The sequence below is a fragment of the Ochotona princeps genome, chromosome 5 (genome assembly GCF_030435755.1).
Source record: "Ochotona princeps isolate mOchPri1 chromosome 5, mOchPri1.hap1, whole genome shotgun sequence".
Lineage (NCBI taxonomy): Eukaryota > Metazoa > Chordata > Mammalia > Lagomorpha > Ochotonidae > Ochotona > Ochotona princeps.
In genome coordinates, this window is record NC_080836.1 from 54,390,332 (window position 1) to 54,411,952 (window position 21,621).

A 21,621-nucleotide genomic window follows, 5' to 3' on the forward strand; every position below is an offset into this window, starting at 1 on the left:
ACTTTCCTGCCTTACATCTAGTTTAAGGAAAATACAGTATTTCAGCACATGAATTACTCAAAATGCATATGCACAAATTATTTTACCTAATACCACTTTATCACCTTTTACTCATTATTATTTCTTTCCCAAGCAGTATCTTTAGGGGGACACTCAACAACAAAGGTTGCATACCCCCCACGCACCTATGAATTGAAAATACGCCCCTCAAGCTAATGGTTAGTATTTTCCAATTCTTATTCCAAGATTTGCTAGATCACAGTGGATAGGAAGTGATTATTAAATTGAAAGTTGTGAGCTGAATGCAACAGGGTAAGAAGTTGGGAATATTTGTTGTCACTCAGGCAAAACAGTGTGATGTCCACCTTACAAAGTGACAGGCAGTACAGTGTGATGGAAACCACTCGAACTTTGCAATGCGGCAAAGCTAAGCTCAACTTCCAGTTATTATATTTATGTGTGATCTTGAAGAAAGGGCAGAAAAAGAGGGTGTTGTGAAGGATTCTGTCTCATTGTATACCACTGGCTGGCCCTTATTCTGGTCTACCAGCCTTTACATGAAAGCGTTTCTATCCAGACGATGAGATGGCCAGACTACGTGGAAATGAGCACTGTAGATTTTTGGAACAACTTTAAAATTACAGAATGTCAGAATAGAAAGGTGTCAAAACTAACATTAAAAAACTGTAGTCTTTGAGTTCAAGTAGTGATAATACCAAAAGATAATTCAATTGTTGGGCCAGATTTTCTTTCTCCTGGATACTTCAAGGTAAACCCGGAGCCTAATACAATTAAGTCAAAGAAAGCAGACTGACAATTATAATTTGCTATAGAAAGCTAACTTCCCATGTACAACTGCAAAATCTCTAAGTATGCAATTGATTCATAATTTAATATGAAACAATACTGGATCTTATTATTCTTTTTATCAGGAAGAATAACACTAAATCTTGTGGACAAGAGTAAGAGCAAGTCTAAGTGATCTCAGAGAAGGAATGGATATGTTAGTCTCAAAAATGAACATTTTCTCCATCTTTCATTTTTAGCTATCAAAAGAATTTATATGAATGCTTTTATATCAGTCTGACCTGTTTCTTAGGAAGTTACTACATGTTTGGAAACTACATGTTTCCAAAGAACAGACAAACGTATTTATGAACAAATGAAGGCATGAATAAAGTTACCGGAGAACGATTCTAAACCTTTGGAGAGGCAGCAAAGCAGGTCAATTCAAAACACACTCAGAAGCCAGAATGTCTGGGTTTAAATACCAGGCCCACAACTTACTAAATCTATGACCTTGACCAGATAACTCAACTTCCAGGTCCTCTACTTCTTCACCTTTAAAGTGTGGATAACTTTACAGAGTTGTTCATGAGGATAACCAAACTACTGTATTCTTCTTGCTATTGGGTATTATTGCAGGCTCAGTGGAAATACTTGTCTGTGAGCACTGCAGTCTAAGGTTAAGAATAGTCAAAAGGAATGGGCAAAGTCCTATGGACAGCAAAAGCCCAGAGCTCCCAAGAAAAGCTGCTTCCACAAAGAGGCAATCTAAGAGAAATAACCTTGGGTTTGGCTTTATGATTTAACAAAAGACTTTTCTTTCCTATTAGTCTGTTGCCTTATTTAGACATAGATGGAAGCCAAAACAATAAAACAAACGAGAGAAGGGATAGAATGGGATGGCAGGAAGCAGCTACAACAAAAATGCTTTGGAAGTTTTTCAACTCGTAATTACTGCACACTACCATTCTTAAAGGCATTTTTAAAGGGTCTCAAAGCTATTAAAATGGTAATTAAGTCCCAAATAAACAAGAAGCAATTCAATTAAATGTTGGATACTTGAAAATTTTAAAGCCCTCTATTAAGAGGGCTTTACATGCAGTACAGCTGTAATTGCAGGTCCAAGACCAACCTTAAAGCCAAAGTGTAGGTTCCTGGCTGCCGTTGGCTCTCTCGGATGAGGTAGCTCCCCTCAGCCACGCTCAAGAGCTGGTCAGCTGCTTCTCTGGAGATCATGCCGTGGAACCTACGGAACACAAGCACAGCACTTGGGTTTAACTGTGCTTATGTTGTTCTCTGCTGGACCACTGCCCAGCTTCTTAAGAGCAGATCAAGGTCGAATCCAATCTAGCTCTCAACCTCAGAACCAACCAAAATTCACATCCACCTCAGGAAAGCCTGACTACCACTCTCAACAGAAGACAGCTCTGTCCTTACGTAGCCATTTGACCATATGGACTTGTTACAAAAAATACATAGAAATGTCCAGTTGCTTCCTTCCCACTAGTGGCATTCCTACAAAATTTGGCTCAACTTTATGCTGGCAATTTTCTGGAACTCTGTGTAGTCCTTAATTGGCATGATTACCCAATAATGTGCATATTCTGCATTACTGAATTCTCAAGCCAAAAGCAAACAACTGAATAATTGGCCTTCAATCTCTGCTAAAATCTTATCTTTGATTAACAAAGCAAAAAGAAGAATAAATATTGTAACCAATAACATTCCTCACACATGCATGTTAGATTCACCTTTAACAACCTGACATAAAGAATGTGAAGGAAAAGCCAGTGGTAATACACTGCCCCAAAATATACTGTTTTGGTGTATTCATTATTTTGAGCTCAAAGGGCTTGAAAAATAGCAAATGGAGGGAGAGATTTTATCTGAAATCTTACATCTGCCTAAACAGAGAGTCTCTGAAAGAACTCAGCTGTCACCCATATCCTCTCTGGGAGTTTGATCAAGCTTGCAAAGATTGTTACAGGAAAAGAAATTGTAAGTTCACATCTTACACACTCTGATCACAAATTAGCATACCTCCTATTCTTCAAAGGGCCCATTCATCTTTGCTACAATTGTTTACTCTTTCATAAGTGGTGAATATCTCTCTTTGAGGTACTAAGCTCTCAATTTTCACCAGTTTTTTTTTAATCTTTTCTATGATATCCTTGTGTGGATACTAAAACTTAATGAGTTTATTTGGTTTTCTGTTATTCTGCTCATTTTGTCATAGATCTAGCTTTCAAACCTAGCTCGGTACAGGGAAAAATCTTTCCTCACTGCTTAAAAGAAACCATAACTTCTTGCATGAATGAAACAATAGTCATCTGAATGTGGGATTAAACACTTCTATTTTAAAATATACATACTTTAATTTACTCATCTTAGAAGCAGAGAGACATGAGTTTCCATTGTTGATTTACTTCTCAAATACTCCCAGTGGCTGGGAGGCAGAAGCCTGAGCCAGGAACCCAGGGACTTGAGTCAGGAGCTACAAGAGCTAATCTAGGTAGTCTAGGTAGTCTACGATATGGGCACCTTAACTACACGGCTTGAACGCTCATTCAATACATGCAATTCTGTAGACTGACTTCTCTGCTTAATTCTTTAATGAGCATTTTTTCAGGCATCTAAATATAGGCTACCCTGAAATGACATTTTAAGGTCCTGAAATGGCATATTGATAATTTACAAATCTTCTAAGGAGCAAGTGGCAATTTTCTGACATTCTTTCTAATACAAAAGGTTTGGTCTCCCTAAACTCAAGTTTGGCTGTTCTTTTAAGATTTATCTACTTATCTGAAAGGCGAAGTACATGCAGAGAAGCAAAGCTGAAGAGAGACAGAGGCAGGGAAGCCAGGATCTTCCTCAGGGTCTCTCACGTGAGTGTAAGGGCCCAAGCACTTGGGCCACCTTCTGATGTTTTCCCAGGCACATTAATCAGGGAGCTGGATTAGAAGTGGAGAAGCCAGCAAATGGCACCCGCATAGGATGCGGGCACTGCAGCTGGCAGCTTTCCTGGCTATGCCATGATGCCACCCTCAATTTAAGCCTAAAAACAATTCATGAGCAGCCAGCATCTAACCTAGTGGTTAAGATGCTGGTGAGGACATCTGTATCTCCCACCACTTTCCCAGGCACATTAGCAGGGAGCTGGATAGGAAGCAGGGCAGGCAGGAACCAACACCCACATGGGAGGCCAATACCCCAAGCAGAGGTTTTATCTGCCAAATCACAGCACTAGCTCCCTGATTTTTCCAGATACCTAAAACACATGCACACATGAAAACAGTTTCCTCAAATGCATTCAAGAAGATTTACATTCTCAAATGGTTTGCATCTTTAACATTTTTCACATACATTTTCCATGCTATTTCCTTCATCTTTATATTTATTATATGTATATTTTCATCACTACATAAAACCATCATATCTAAGAAAAACACTTATGAAATTTAAATACTTTCTTTATTTTGCTTTTATTTTTACTGCAAGTATCCATTTGCTTCTTACATATGCCAATCTATAAACAGTTTCTGATAATCCATACTTACTCTCTTCCATAATACTTTGGTCTGTTTTCTACCTATTGGAAAGAAAAAGAAAAGCAGATTTGTAAAAATGCAAATGTGCTGAACATAACATTTTGTATATGTGACAAACTATAGCATTTCTTTTTTTTTTTTTAGGAAAACAGGACTGGAATTATATTCTTACTCCTACCAGTATCTTAATTGCATCATCTGAACTGATTTGTTACTCTCTCTAGACTCATTTCTTTCCTTTTTCACTTTAAAGGCAGAGAAACAAAAGAGGCACAGAGGGAGGAAGAAAGAAACTGTCTTTTGGGGAGCTCATTCACTCCCCAAATGGCTTCAAAGCCAGGGCTGGGCCAGATCAAAGTCGGGAGTCTGGAACTCCATCCGGATCTTCTGTGCTTGGTAGGGGCAGAATCTGAATCCAGCATGGGCTGTGAGCAACTTAACCACTATATCAAAAGTCTGCACTCCAAACCTGTTTCTTGTATGTAAAATGCTGAACATACTAAAAGGCTTATATTAAACTAAAACTTTACAGTTCTCAAATTTAAATACTATGAAAAATGCAGCACTTTATTCAAGAAGTAAAATAGATTAAAGAAAAAGCTTGATGTCACTTCTCTGTCACAGCAGGCTGTAGTTTTTCTCCAGTCCTGTTACCATCTCGACATAACCTTGACCTCTTCTCCCACTGGCTCTTTCCTTTCCCCAGTTAATCTAGATTTTCACACCACATGTGCAGGCTATAGTTAAGGGAAGTTCCAGCAGAAGAGATTCTGAAGCATTTTCACTGGGGTGCACAAGAAGATAGACAGCACTGCCTCATCCACTCGAAGGCAAAGCCCTGTCAGGCGTTTTTCCTCCTTTGGGGAAATATCACTGCGTAAGTCCAAAATGGACTTTTAGAATTCACATTGCAATGGTGAAAGATGGGCGGTAAGTTTTTAAAAGATATCAGGAGAAAACAGGGAGTGGTAAGGAAGACAAGAATGGGTAGAGAGGGAGTTGGGTGGTCAGGAAAGGCTGAGATGACATTTAAACTGGTACTGCATGACAAGAAATCAGCTCTGTGAAATCAGAGGAGCAAAATAATCTTGTCTATAGGAGGTACTTTAGTGATACCACAATCCCCATCTAACAAGTTCTTGGTGTTTGATATATATTTTGACTGTATTTAAAGGTCATTTAGTCATCACGGTAAGACAAGATTACTGTACTTCATACTGATAAGACAGCATTATCTCTGTCAGTTATTCTTAGAGCCAAGTTTGCATTTAGTTTTAATTGAAAAAATTGTGTGCATATTGGGACCAGAGTTACAGTACAGCAGATTAAATTACCAGTATCTCATAGAGTCCCAGCTGCTCCATTTTCCAACCCACTTCCCTGATAATGGACTAGGAAAAAAGGTTCCAAACACTTGAATCCTTGCACTCAAGGGGGAGACCCTGAAAAAGCTCCCAGCTTCTCTGGCCCAGTGCTAGTCGTATGGCCGTTGGCAGAATAAACCAGTAGATGAAAGATCTTTGTCTTCTATGTGTACTTTTCTTTCTGTAACTCTGTCTCTCAAATAATCTTTTAAAAAGTATATGAGACAACCGATGTAACACATTTTAAAAGATTTATTCATTTGAAAGGCAGTTGCAGAGAGACAGAGGGAGAAGCACCCATGAGAGAGAAGCAGCTCCCGGCATACAGCCTTGGATCAGCTTAGCTCTGGCCATTGAGACAACTAGGGGAGGGAACTAGCAGAGGAAAGATCATCTTTTCTCTCCTCTCTGTAAAAATTTGCCTTTCAAATAAAATAAATAAATCTTTAAGAGAGAACTTCCAGCCACTGGTTCACACCCCCAGATGGCCACAGTGGCCAGAGCCAGGTCAGTTCAAAGCCAGGAGCCACTTCTGGGTCTTCCCAATGGATGCAATAGCCCAGGAACTCAGGCTATCTTCTGCTGCTTTCCCAGGCACATGAGCAGAGAGCTGTATCAGAAGTGGAGTAGCCAGGTCTGGAACTGGCACCCCGGAAGTATGCTGGCTTTGCAGGTGGCTGCCCTGTAACACACATACTATGCAACTATGTTTTTCCTGATAAAATGGCCCATTCTCTCTCAATTTAAATCTTAAAACAATTCATAGTAAGTATGCTCAAATCATGACAATAAGGAAACCTAAGTTTACAATGAGCTATGTAATAGTGTAACATATATATACATATTATGTGTAGAACACGGTGTTTTGATATGTCAACACTGGAATTGTTAAAAAACATACATTTCGTATCTCATCATCTTAGGTTTAGGATCAGAAGTTTTCAAAGCTACTTGCAGCAATTTTCAGGTATCCATTATTAACTATATTAATCATGCCGTATTAATTTACTCCTCCTGTTTAAGTAAAACTTTGTATTTTTCAACCATTATCTACCCAATCCCCATCCCACCACTACTTCCCAATATAGCACTTTCTATTCTCTGCTTCTAGAAGTTTGGAATTTGATTCCACAGCTGAGTGACATCATGCAGCATTTATCCTTCCATGTCTGGCTTATCTCACTCAATAGAATGTCCCATAGGTACATCTTTGTCTTACAAATGACATGATTTTCTTTTTTAAAAGCTGCATCCAATCTGGAATACACAGCACTTGAGGGTACTACAAAAAATACTATAAAAAAGTAGAATTAGGGTTGAGTATGGTAGCCTAGCAGCTAAAGTCCTTGTCTTTCACGTGCCAGGGATCCCATATGGACACTGGTTCTAATCTCAGCTGCACCACTTCCCATCCAGCTCCCTGCTTGTGGCCTTGAAAATCAGCTGAAGATGGCCAAACACCTTGGGACTCTGTACCCACATAGGAGACTTGGTTGGAGGAGGCTCTGGGCTGCTGGCTTCAGATCAGCTCTACCCTTGCCATTGTAGTCACTTGGGGAGTGAATCAGATGGAAGATATTCCTCTTTGTCTCTCCTCCTCTCCGTATATTTGACTTTCCAATAAAAATTAATAAATCTTTTGAAAAAGTAGAATTTAAAATTACTCGGGCCCAGTGTGATGGCTCAGTGGCTAAATCCTGACCTGTAGGTGCCAAGATCTCATTACGGGTACCAGCTGGTGTCCTGGCTGTTCCACTTCCCATCCAGATCCCGGTTTATGGCATGGGAAAACACTAAAGCATGGCACAAAACCTTGGGATCCGGCACCCACATGGGAGACCTGGAAGCTCCTGGCTCCTGGCTTCAGATCGGCTCAGCTCTGGCCGTTGTGGCCACGTGGGGATTGAACTAGTGGATGGAAGATCTTTTAGTCTTTCCTCTGTAAATCTGGCTTTCCAATTAATACAAAATAAAAATCTAAAAAAAATTAGAAAGATGATTTCAGTGCAAAAACATTTCTGAACACTATTCTTTTTTTCATCATATACCTTCCATAAACTTTTAAGATCACACAATATTTCAAGCATATATAAACAGAACTCTTGGTTCATTTTCTTTATCCATTCATTCATAATGGATCAACCTCCACTGATTTCATAACTTGGCTTTGAAATAGTGCTATCATGGATATGGAGGTACAGATCTCTCCAACATGCTGATAATTATTCTCATGGGTGTATGTGGGATTCGGGGGCAAAGAGGTCACTAAGATGGCGACTAACAGTCCAGGTCACTGGTGGGCAAGATGGTGGCCAAGGACAGAGCCCTGGGTGAGAACCAGGGCAGGAGTCACGTAGCTCCAAGGAAATACTGATTGACCAGGGCCATCTCGCTCACCTACCCCTGGCCTATGGGAGGTGGCTTCCACAGTCATTCTCCTAGTTACTGGCTCTGAGTTTCTCCCCTCCTGGAATTTCCGAAATTTCTGGCCTGACGCTATCCCTTTCCCTATATAAGAAATTGAATTTCTCCCATAAATCAGAACTGCTTAGACAGAACCCCTGTCTGTCCATCTGTCTCTTGCAGGCTGGGAAACTGGGTGGCGGGCAGCAGGCTCATCTCCTCCGGCAACGGGGTACTAAAGGAATCTGTGGGGGAGACCCTGCAGGTATATACTTAGTAGTACAACAGCTGCATCATTCGGTAGTGAAGACACAGCATCAGGAAGTTGGGTAACTCATTCAAGCATCAAAGTTGGGTAACTTTGTTCAACTAGTAGAACTCTCTGGAATTCTTACTCAGGAATAGCAAGAAGGGTCTAAACCCTCTGGGTAATTTACATTGACTCACCTAAGTGAGGCTGAATACGGCAGCAGTTCCCATAGCAACTCAAGGCCTGTCTGTTGGGTAATCATCTCCTTCCCTCAGTTCTACCCACAGCCTGGCTGCCATGTTAGTCAGATATGACAATGTTTCTAGGAAATTTTAGATAATCATTAACATGAAAAAAAAGCTTCAGTGAAGAACTACGCATGACCTGTATCAATTCTTATAGGTTATCAGATTCTAGTCTAGCACACTTTGAGTTATTGTAACTCATGTTGCAGGAAACTGACAAATTTCTTTTAAATTGGTTTATTTTTCCCCCACATTTAGTGAAAAAAAAAACTAGCTTTGGCTCCACGTGCTTTTCAATACTCCTTGGAGCCCACGATATAATGATGATCGTCTCATGATGAGCACGCACCACTTTGAGACCTAGCTGCTCTACTTCCAATCAGCTCCCTGCTAATGTCCTGGAAAGCAGCGGAGGATGGCCCAACTTGGGCTCCTGTGTCCATGTGGAAGACCTGGAAGAAGCATTCAGCTGTGAGTTTTGGCCTGGTACAGCCCTGGGCCACTGTGGCCATTTGGGGAGTAAGCTAACGGACAGATCTCTCATCTCTATGTAAGTGTCTTTCAAATAAAGAAATCTTAATAAACATTGCTTGAATCCATATAAATTTGTGCTGCTGTGACTTTGCCAACTATACATCTGCCTGAATTACAACTTCCTCCTAGTGCTCTCATGTCCAATGAGTGGAAACAAAATTTTGACACATGTTTAATACAATCAGGATTTTAACTTTTACTAACAATTAGACTTCAGCAATTCATCCTTCAGGAACACTTTGTTGTCACTTGATGTTGTTCTCAGATCATTTATTATCTTCTCCAATTGTGTTCCACCTGACTGGCCTTACTCCATAATCTGTTCATAAAACTCACTGTATTAAAAATAGGCCAGCTGGCCTGGTCCCTACAGCTATAAATGACTGCAGTACTATTTTTAGGTACAGAACTTAGTGGGGTCAAGCATCTGCTGGACAAAAAAATTCACTTTTGAGATAAAAACTCAGTTTAAAACTAAGAATTTTAAGTCTAGAATATTATATGAAAAAATGTTATTCAGAAGAACAATCCAGCAGTGCTTATCAGACTAAAAATGTATAAAGACTTAGTATTTACTTCAGAGGGATTCTTGCACATGCACATGTAAGAAACTTCACTTGGGCACTGTTTGGGGACTTTCTATCTTTGTGTAGATCTACAATGTCATGATATACTTAAATAGCAGAATGATGGGCTTGGGACTGTTGCTACAGGGGGAAATATAATGTGATTATATGGGGGAAAGCAGTGAGGTGGAGGAAATGGGGGAATGGGGAGGGTGGAAGGGAAAATCCCTGAGCCTATGGAACTATATCATGGAAATAAAAATTTTTAAAAATTGCATCAAAACACATAAAATAGGTAGAAAAAAATAAACACATGCCACCAGGGGAAATAACAGGCATGGTTTGAAAAAACAGTGCAGGTGTACGGGGAATATGGAAGAAACATTAGCACCTACCATAGTAGGTATTAGGTATTGGTCAGCTTTTCATGACTACAGCAAGTTATCTGGAGCAGGCTATTTTACTAAGAAGAGAGGTTTATTTTAGTCCACAGTCTGGGAATATAAGGTCCAAATATCATGGTGCCATCTCTGGCAAGGACCCCACAGGCTGTACCATATCTGGTGGGAACATGCCTGGATCTCTGTCCTGCCTGTGGTGGTCTCTCTCCATTTCCTTAGAGACACCAGCAGCCAGTCAGGCTCCACCCTAACCATCCAGTTCAGTCTGATCACCGCCAAAGGGCCCACATTTAATCACCATACCTGGGATAAGTTCCCACCTTTTTAGTATCATTAATGTAAGATTCTGGAGACAACATTCCTTCAAGAGTTTAGGACAATAGTCAAACTGGAGCAGAATATGAATATGGGCTATGGAATCATTTTATGTATATTTTTTCAGGTAGTACATAAAGCAAACACTCAAGTATCAAGTCGTTGTTTGTATTGTTTTCTCAAAAGAGCTCACTGCTCTGTAGATTGCTAGTGCAAAGAGCTACATATGTGGCATTGGTTTCCCATGATTATGGTTCTGAATTAAAGTCTACTGAATCAGTTAACACTTCAAAATAATTTCCTATATTATTAAAATAAGGCAGGACGAAAATGGAGAACAATGAGGAGGAAGAAAAGGAGGACAGAAGCTGTTGCCACTGCCTCATGACTTAGAAAAACAGTCATTAATTCTGTATATACACTCCTCCAATATTTTAAATCAAAATTAGAAACGGACTGACATTGTGGCAGAGTGGTTTAAATTGCTGTCTGCAATACCAGCACCCCACAAGTGCACCAGTTCCAGCCCTGGCTGCTCAGTTCCTGTCCAGCTGACTGCTAATGTCCTTGGAAGCATACATGATCACCCAAATCCTTGGCCTCCGCCACACATGTGGAGACCCAGATGAAGTTACTGACTCTTGACTTCCACATGGCCCACAGCATTCGTTACAGCCATTTGAAAGTAAGCCAGGGGATGTAACATAACTCTTTGTAACTCTGCCTTTCAAAGAAAAACAATCTTAAGAACAAACAAACAAAAACAGAAACAGAAATACTTACAAGCCTCTCATTAGAAATTATTTATCCGGGCCTGGTGCAGGTACCCTAGTGGTTAAAGTCCTTGTCTTGCATATGCTGGGATCCCATATGGGCACAGCTCCTCTTTCCGTCCAGCTCCCTGCCTGCAGCCTGAGAAAAATAGTCAAGGACGGGCCAAACCCTTGGGACCCTGCACCTATGTGGGAGACCCAGAAGAAGCTCCAGGCTCCTGGCTTTGGATCAGCTCAGCTCTGGCCATCACAGCCACTTGTGGAGTAAACCACTAGATAGAAGATCTTTCTCGCTGTCTCCCCTTCTCTTTAAATTGGACTTTCCAATAAAAAAAATTTTTTTAAGAAATTATTTATCATTAGGAAAAACTTATTTAAAAAATTCAAAGGGCTCTGACTTGCTAAAAGATAATTTGTAAAAACTAAACTGACTTTGATAGATATATTGAAGTAAAAGTAAAAGAACAAATGTTAAAACTGTGCTTAAAGGGCCTGGTGTGATAGACTAGTGACTAAATCCTTGCCCTGAACAAATTGGCATCCCATACAGGCACCAGTTCGTGTCCTGGATGCTCTGCTTCCCATCTAGCTCCCTGCTTGTGGACTGGAAAAGCACTAGAGGATGGTCCAAAGCCTTCGAATCCTGCACCCACGTGGGAGACCCAGACGATGCTTCCGGCTCCTGACTTTGAATTGGTTCAGCCCAGTCACTGCAACCACTTGGGGAGTGAACCATCAGACACAAGATCTTTCTCTCTTCTCTCTAAACTTGCCTTTCCAATAAAAATAAGTAAATCTTCTACAAAATGTGCTTAAATCAGTAATTAATGCAGGGACCAGGAAGATGTTATAAGCCAGTTCAAAAGACATTCTGGAGGCTGGTACACTAATTCTCCACCTGCAGTGTCAGCATCCCATACGGACACCGGTTTGAATCCCGACTGCTCCACTTCCAATCCAGCTCCCTGGTTTATGGCCTGGGAAAGCAGATTAGGATGCCTCAAGACCTTGGGACCCTGCACCCTCAAGAGATAAAGAAAAAAAGGTCCTGGCACCCAGTTTTGGTCAGGCCCAACTCTGGCCATAGCAACCATTTGAGAAGTGAACCAGCAGATGGAAGTTCTCTCACTCTGTCTCTCCCTCTACCTGTAACTCTTTCAAGTAAAATAAACAAATCTTTAAAAGGAAGACGTTCTGAAGAACGACATATCTATATATCAGAAATTTAAGATGAATGTGCCAATGGAGGCAAAGTTGCTTCCACAAATAGAACACATCTCTACTGGTCAAAAGAAAATGTGTGCATCCATAAATGTCAACGGTTATGTACAAGCTAGAGTTGCACAACAGCTCAAAGAATGAAAAACTAAAATCAGATGTGCCACTTGGGGACAATGCACAGACTTCTATTGAGGCACTCAGTTCAGTAATTTTAAGTTTCTCATTGCATTTTATGCCATGGAAATATGTATACAGCATGAAAATTACCCGTGTGGATAGTATTTGAGCATCAATAAATCAATAAACACAAAATGTCTGAAACTTTAAGAAGGTACATACAGGCCCAGTGAAGAAACAACCCACGTAGAGCCAGGAATGATTTGTAGGGAAATGAGTAAAATGAAACTCAAAAATGCTACTGGACTTACACAGGTTATAATCTATTCCCCCAATAACAGTTAAACATCCAGGTATGTCTCTTCCTACCTATTTCTGTAGCATTTTCCATTATGCTTAGAAAGAAGCTTTAGGCACTAAGAAAACAGCTTGCTTTTCATTGTGTTCTAGTCATTCTCCAAGAAAACCACTAACCCTCACATTATGCCAGGCGTAACTCTATTTAGTTATCTTAGTAAAATAAGGAATATTTGGTTTAATGATTTAAAAAAATAGTCATTCAACTTAGCAAAGATTTGTGAGTTTTTTTTTCTTTCATCTGTAAACTGCATTGGAAAACAATGTTAGTTTGACAAAACAAATTTCTTTGTATTCAGTACTTTAACCTTAGATTTAAGTAGCATCTAAAGAAAAGGGGTTAACTAATAGAAACTACCAATATGAGATTTTACAGGTAACCAATAAAGTAAGTGTTTGGGGAATTATGTTGGCAATCTTCATTTCTATACACATCTACCCAAAGGTGTTACCAATTTTATTCTCAAGCACCTTACTCCAACTGTTTGTGAAAATGGCCATCTTTGCCTGATTAATATGGATGTCTGTTTCTCTGGGGAGTGGTTACATACTCCAGCTTAGCCTTGACATAGTTCAGGGAAAGTGGTCATGGATATTTAGGATGTGCCTTCCGTGGGCAGCTACTTTATCATGGCACACAGAATGCCTGAGTGTCCAACCTTCTCTCAGAGGAAACGTTTCTAATGATCGACAACCTTGTGGCAAATGTCTGACCTGAGTAGCGTTAGTCCATCCAACACAGCCAATCTCTGGGAGAGGTCTAACTAGGGGACTACTTCGGTCTGGATATGTCAGTGAAGCGAAACGCAGAGAAGGAAGCATGATAAAGCAGATGAAATAGCAGAAGCAATGCATAACTGACAGATCTCAGGAAGAGGGCAGCATCGCTCACAGGGACAACAGGAAGGGGGAACATCTGGGACATGCAGGCTCCATCAGCAGATAGAATGAGTGAGTGAGGAGAGAGATGGGGACCTTGTACAAAATTTTCAAAATCTATGCATTTTTTTTTACACAATATGCATTTTCCATAAACTTTCTGAAGCACCTCATACCCACTGATTTCAAAAACTTCTCTGAATCAAAATAATCACGACTTGTTCCAGGAACATTTTGAAGTTACCAGTATTCAGGTGAGAGCTGTGAGATTCAGTGTGAGAGTGGGAGACAAGCACTCTAATTGTACTTTTGCCACCATTTGTCTCTATATGCTGACACCATTCACAGTTCAACTTCTGCTCCGGTGAAATAAAGGCTGTCAGGCTCTGCTGTCTCAAGTGCCGCGATCATGCCGCTTACCACTTAAGGCATTGTTTGAATGCTGAGTGACATTTTTGAATTATTGAAGCCAACTACGAACTGTCAGTCAAAAGCCCACTTTTCTTCCCATGTTTTACTTTTGAAATGGTCATTTTTCATTTCTGTTTAAAATTTGTAGCAAACTTCTGCATTTTAGTGTTGCTTATACATCCATTTTGAATGTAAGCTGGATTTTCAAACCAGAAGTACAGCTTCTCAGGTTTCCACAAACTTATGAAGTAATTCGTGCTCCCTTTAAAATGGAGTACTTAACAACAACAAAAAAAAGCTCACTGTACCTCCGATTCAATCACTTAAAAACTGAAGACTTCATTAAGTACTTATTATAGGTCAAGTACTGTTCAAGGCACCTATGAAGTCCTGGTAAAACAACAGGCCAGGAAATCTTCCCTCCTGGGAGCCACTGTTGTGGGACAGCACACAAAGCTACTGCTTATGACACTAGCGTCCCATGTCAGAATGCTGCTTCAGGTCTCAGCTGTTTTGCTTCCAAACCAATTCCCTGCTGATGCACTGGGAAGGCAGCAGAACGTGGACCAAGTTCTTGAGCTCCTGCAACCCACATAAGGACTTGGAGCAAGCTTCTGGCTCCTGGCTTCAGCCTGGCTCACCTCCGGCTGTGGCAGCCATTTGGGAAGTGATGGAAGATCACCGTCCCACCTTCTGTCTCTCTAACTCTTCAAAGAAGAAAAAAAATTTTTTGGAAAAGAATTAAAAGAATTTAGATGGCCTTTATTTCAGGGAACCATGGTCACGGGCTTCCCTTCCCCCTGCAGCAGAAAGGACAAACGTGAAGCAGTGAGCTGCAGAGGAAGAGCCCAAAGTAAAAAATTTAATGTAGGGGAAATGCGGCACCATGGGATAAAGAGTAAAGCTCATGGCTTTGGACCTCCCCAGCTCTAGCCACTGCAGCCATTTGGGAAATGGACCACTGCATGGAAGATACCTGTCTATCTGTCTCTAACTCTGCCTTTCAAATAAACAAATAAGGAAGTCACTGGTAACTTTGCTAGAGGGGTACTTTCATAAAACCCTGATGAGAGTATGATAAAAGCAGAAAATGCAGGACTGGAAATATCCAGTACAGAAAACACTCTTTAAGCATGAAGGGAACAAACAAACTGGCAGCACTTCCAATGCAAATTCAGTACGTCTTAGCTTTGCCTCATTCCCCAATTAAGTTCCCTAATAATTATGGCTCTTCAAAATCCAATTTTCTCTATCTTACATAACATATGAAATAACCTCAAGACTACTACACAAGAACAACTACCAATGACAAATCTGTGTGTGGCTAAAGATTTTCTTGCAATTTTTAAGGTTTATTTGTTGTGAAGGTAGAGTGATAGGGAGGGAGATATAGAATTAATGTTCAATCTGCAGTCACTCCTCAAATTTCTGCAACAGCCATACAAGCCACGTCAAAGCTAGGAACCAGGAATACCATCAGGTCTCTCAGCATTACTGGCAGCAGTAAATCTTTCGGGGCATAACCCACTGTTTTCCCAGGCACATCAGCAGGTAGTTGGATCAGAAGCAGAACAGCCAACTTAAACCTACACTCTATCATGGGATGTCTGGTCACAAGCAGCAGCTTAATGCACTGCCACAATGCTTATTTCGTTTGTGCTTGTTTGTTTTTGAAGACTTACTTTTATTGAAAAGTCAGATATACAGAGAGGACAGAGAGGAAGATCTTCCATCCATTGATTCACTCCCCAAGCAGCTGCAACAGCCAGAGCTGAGCATATCCAAAACCAGGAGCATGGACCCTCTTCCAGGTCTCCCACACGGGTGCAGGGTCCCAAGGCTTTGGGCCATCCTTGACTGCTTTCCCAGACCACAAACATGGAGCTAGATGGGAAGCAGGGCCACCAGGATTTGAACTGGCGCCAAAGTGGGATCCCAGCACGTGCAAGGCCATACTTTAGCGGCTATGCTGCCGTGCCGTGCGCTCTTTTGTGCTTGTTTTTGACCTGAAAATGTTTTCCTCTAACTTTGATCAGCGGCAAGGATTTTTTTTTTTTAAAGATTTATTTTATTACAAAGTCAGATATACAGAGAGGAGGAGAGAGAGAGGAAGATCTTCCATCCGATGTTTCACTCCCCAAGTGAGCCTCAACAGGCAGGTGCGCACCGATCCGATGCCGGGAACCTGGAACCTCTTCCAGGTCTCCCACCGGGTGCAGGGTCCCAAAGCTTTGGGCCGTCCTCAACTGCTTTCCCAGGCCACAAACAGGGAGCTGGATGGGAAGTGGAGCTGCCGGGATTAGAACCGGTGCCCATATGGGATTCCGGGGCATTCAAGACGAGGACTTCAGCCGCTAGGCCACGCCGCCGGGCCCAGGGGCAAGGGTTTTTAAAATTCCGTACAACTGGAATCATATTTACAAGCTATTTAAGTTAGGCGGGTATTTTTTTGGTGATTATGGATTTGCTAAGCTCCATTTAAGTTAGCTTTTGGGTGATTATTAAGTTCCTTTTTTCACTTGTTTCAGTTTTAGGATTTGCTTTAGTATTTTTAAAATTTTGAATATACATAAATACACAGTTCAGGAGTCACAGCCACACGTACAAAAGCCTCTCCTCAGGGAAATCCCCACCTCCCCCAGTGCTTCCCCCGACATGCTACCACTGGTCTCTAGCCTCATCTTTCTTCTGTTTCGCTTTTGCAAAATTAAACTATGTTCTCTTATTTTTCTATTATTTATTATAAAAAGGACCATACTTTCCATCAGGGAATAACTTCCTATCAGCTCACGGAAATCTTCACTCTTTTTCCTAGTCTATACTAGTCAGTCAACGCCTAAAGATTCAGATTTTCTCCAAAATTCTGCTAATAATCCTAAAGTGAAAATCTTGACGAAAGCATACATTTTGCTGTTATTTGTATGGGCAACTAAAAGCAATCTGCAATTTGGACTGGTCGATCAAAGGGTAAATCCAAGTATACAGGTATTACAGAACTGTGAGGAGGTTGCACCACTGCCGTCAGCAGGGCATGACAGTGCTTTTTCCTCCTAGGTTTACCAATTAAGTATGTTCCCTTCTTTGAACCTCTGCCAATCTCTAAGATGCAAATCACATACGTGCAAGTTTTAATTTACACTTATTATCAGTGAAACTGAATATCTTTTCCTATACTGTCACATGCCATAGCTTTTTCTGGTAAACTATTCATGTCTTACTGATTTTTTTATATCATTATGTAAATCTTTTAATGGAAATAAAATTCAAAAAGATCTGTTAATTTAAAAAAGGAACAATACATAAAACAATACACAAATTAACTGAAAAAGAATACCTTCATCAGTTACAATTATACTGTTATCTCCTATGCTTTGTGCCAAAACAGATTATTTCCCTGAAAAAGTGGAAGCTATGTCATGTGAGATGAATGTTAAGAAAAAACATTTAGGTAACAATTTTATGATGCTAACTAGAATAAATGGTTAGCCCCACCAATAACAAAGCCACCAAGAAAGGTCAACGTCTATGAAACAAACCCCACAGGCCTTTCACTGTAATGATTTCATTGCACCCACCTCACAAGTACAGGTAATTCTCCGAGGATGGGGCGCTTCCTGTTGCAGCTGGTACACTGTGAGAAGTCAGAAAAAGGTGTCAGTTTACCAGATACAGGACTTAGCAATGTTTCTGGAATAACAAACGGCTGCTTTCTATCTTCATGTTGATGTTGGTACAATCCCATTTGTTATGAACAAAGCAAAGCAAGTAAACTCAATCAAGTCCATGGAAACCCAGGGCAAGCACACAGACAGCACAGTCCACGGGACAGTCTGCATCTTACATCTTACAACACATCAAGGCTGGACGCTTAGCTCTGTCCTCCAGTATCTGCTCATTCCTTCACTAATTCTTTGCTTATCTCTGATACACAGCAATAATGGGTTTTTTGATACATATGTGTACACATACATAATTTTAAGTTAGACTTGAAACTAAATTTAGGATTTGTAGGCTAAAAGTAATTCTTTTTCCCATGTTTGTATTGCAAATATCTATCTTCGAAGATAATCACTGCTAAAAAAAAATTGTGAACATAAAGTTACTACCATTTACTCAGCACAAATACAGAAAAAACTCAGATACCAAAAAAATGTGCCAAAAGAGCAGATAATTTTTAAGAGTATGTGAAAATGGATCCGTGGAAATTATACTATATTCTCCTTCAAACCTTATTTTTTTTTTCATCTTAAATTAGAAAGTGTGAAATAAACAGCATGTGCAATTGTTAGAGAAAATGTGTGTTTGCATGTCCAAATTTGCCTCTTGAAGTTTTTTTCTGTTTCTGTATATATCAAATCATACACAATTAAATTAAAGTTAATCCTATCAAACATTAAAGACATTTTGTCATTATAACATGAAACTACCTGGATATCCAGGACTGTCAATGAATGATTCAGATTTTGGCTGGATGTCACTGTGCACACTCTTCCTCTGACCACATTCAAACAAGTCATGGGGAGATGCGCAAATACATATAACCAGACCATATATTATACGACACTAAGACACAATTACACTGATTATGTATATGTGTGTATACATTTAACACATGAATACTGAAAACATACAGATACACACAGTAGTGTTATTGTGGTTAAGAATTTCATCTCCAGGTCTGCTACAGTAGCCTAGTGGCTAAAGTCCTCGCCTTGATCCTCCAAGATCCCATATAGGAACTGGATTGTATCCCAGCTGCTCCACTTCCCTTCCAGCTCCCTGCTGTGGCCTGGAAAAGCAGCAGAGGAAGGCCCAAGGCCTTGGGACCCTGCACTCATGTGGGAGACCTGGAAGAAGTTCCAGTCTCCTGGCGTCAAATTGGTTCAGCTCCAGCCGTTGTAGCAACTTGGGGAGTGAACCATTGCACAGAAGATCTTTCTTGCTGTCTGCCTTTTAAATAAAAATATTTTTTTACAAAAAGAATTTTATCTCCTGAACCAAACTATATGAGGCCTGAACATTGCAACTCCATCAATTTTGCAACTGTGCCTCGGTTTTTATTCATCTGTAAAACAAAGGTAATAATAAGATCTTTCTAAATTACTGTAAGGATTAAATAATTTACTATTTGTAAAAGGTCAAAAATAGTCCCTGCTACACAACAAAAGCTCTTAAAGATGATCCTGTACGCACATGGGGAGACCTGGAAGAAGTTCCCAGCTCCTGGCTTCAGATAAGGACAGCATTGGCTGTTGCGGCCACTTGGGGAGTGAATCAGATGGAAGATCTCCCTCTCCGTCTTTCCTCTCCATATATTTGACTTTGCAATAAAAATAAATAAATCTTAAAAAAAGGGGGGGGAGGCTGAGAACATCCAGTTTTGTTATTTATAAAGATAAGACAATTCTCGGTGTTGTCAGAAGTCTTAGTGAACTCTTCCTGTACATAAACATTCCTGAGAAAGGCAGTAAAATATGCTTAGATATGCATACCCCATTATGAGTTACTTTATCAAAAACATTCTAGTATCGTTTTATTACAGATGATGTAATAAAAATTTCTGAGACAGAGAAGGGGAGAAAACGCTGAAATTAAATGTGTCTAGCGCTCATAGTGAGATTTCATGTGTATCACTCAAAAGATATCTGTACATGTCAGTCCTCTTTATGAGGAACCAAACATGATCTAGAAGCTGAGTCTTCAGCTCCAATCCCCCATATCAGTAACTAGTGGGTGAACGTTCAGCCCCCATTTCTGGTTAAGTTAATGGGTCTCAAGATTAGTTGCTGTAACAAGAAAATGCTTTGGAAAGTACTATCACCTACAAAAACTTATTCTGAGAATTGGATGGTAATGAACAAGAATATTAGTTACCGTAGAACATTTAATGCTTATTTTGATTCAAAGCAAATACTGAAGTAACTAGTTATCAGAGGTGAATACTGACAGATTCGATACGCAAACATTAAGACAACATGGGGAGGGGGAGCTTGCTGTGTGGCATATCTTGCTAATCTCATGGCCTGGAAGAGTAACAGAAGATAGCCCAAGTCATTGGGCCCTCTGTACCCATGTGGGAGACCCAGAGGAAGCTTAAGATGGCTCAGTTCTGACTGTCATAGTTATTGGGGAGTGAATCAGCAGGTCAAAGATCTGCCGTTCAAATAAAAATAAATAAACCATAAAGAAGACAACTTAATATGAGAATTGAGTCTGGGTCCACACTTTGTTTTCAGAGTTTCTAAGGGTATCATTTTTGTTTGATTTTGTAACACAAATTCATATAAGGTCATTTTATATTTCAGGTGTGCCTAGTTTTTTTTTTAATATTTGTTTTTATTGGAAAGGCAGATCTACAAGGAAAAAGAGAGAAAGGTCTTCCACCCGCAGGTTCATTCCCCCAAGTGGCTGCAAAAGTTGGACCTAAGCTGAGTCGATTTGAAGCCAAGAGTCAGGAGCTCCTTCTAGGTCTCCCACATGGGTGCAGGGTCACAAAGCTTTGGGCTATCCTCTGCTGCTTTCCCAGGCCATAGCAGGGGTGTGGAGGGTGTGGAAGGGTGGATTCATAACAGAGCACCCAGGATACAAACTAGTGCCCATATAGGATGCTGGCGCTTAAAGGATCAACCAACTATCCATTGCCCCAGCCCCTGATGTTTTCTATCTTTGTAACTGTCTGAACAGGTGTACTTCTGAAGTTTTTAGACATATCTCTCCTGATTGCCTATTCCTTCCATTGGACTCATTTCATATCCCAGCTATATATGCAAGTGCCTAGCCTTATCCTAGGTAAGTGCTGCATTTCTGGGAGAAAAATAGCCAGCAGAGACGGGCATTCTGAGCCTGGTTAATGCTAAATCTATGTTAACTATACAGGTATGCCAGCTTAGCTGCTTATTCCATTTTTTTTTTCCTTTAAAGATATGTGGGGAAGGCAGAAAATGCCAGACCAGGACACACCACACTGGCTACCAGAAGGGAGTGCTGCAGATTGCCTGGGTAAGAGCTCTGGGGACGTTTTGAAGTGGGGGCAGCTAAGGGCATGTTTGGCAGGGGAGCAATGACTTCTGGGGTCTTCCATGGACTGTCCATTCAGGTAGGTAAGAATGGTTTATAGGGGGAAAACCATAGGGCATGTCTGGGTCAAGCCAAGAACCTGCCCTCATAGGACATCTGGGCTGGGCTAAACAGCATCAACTGGCCCACCCAAAAGTTGGAGCACCCAAAAGCTGGAGCAGGATGTATATATGTGGATGGGTGTGGAGAGATGTCTGCCTGGGATAAGCCACAGTTAGCTACCTGCAAGTGTTAGACTAAGGGGTGGACCACATCAGGCTAGGCTGCAGTACCCACCAGTATGCAAGAGAACCGTATCTGGGGGAAATTCTGTAGAAGACTTGTGGGCTTGCCTCTGTGGGGCTGCAGCACTCACCAGTTTATGTCAAGAGCTG

At 40.7% G+C, this 21,621-nt stretch overlaps 1 protein-coding gene across 1 annotated transcript in view; it reads right to left on the reverse strand.

Moving 5' to 3' along the window:
* CHN1 (chimerin 1) overlaps positions 1-21,621 on the reverse strand; it is a 204,529-nt gene that overhangs the window by 123,728 nt on the left and 59,180 nt on the right. The window contains exons 4-6 of the mRNA XM_058664659.1: positions 17,746-17,801; positions 4,344-4,375; positions 1,919-2,032 (exon numbers count right to left, since the gene is read on the reverse strand). Coding sequence (XP_058520642.1) covers positions 1,919-2,032; positions 4,344-4,375; positions 17,746-17,801 — 202 coding nt within the window. The remainder of the gene's footprint in view (positions 1-1,918; positions 2,033-4,343; positions 4,376-17,745; positions 17,802-21,621) is intronic.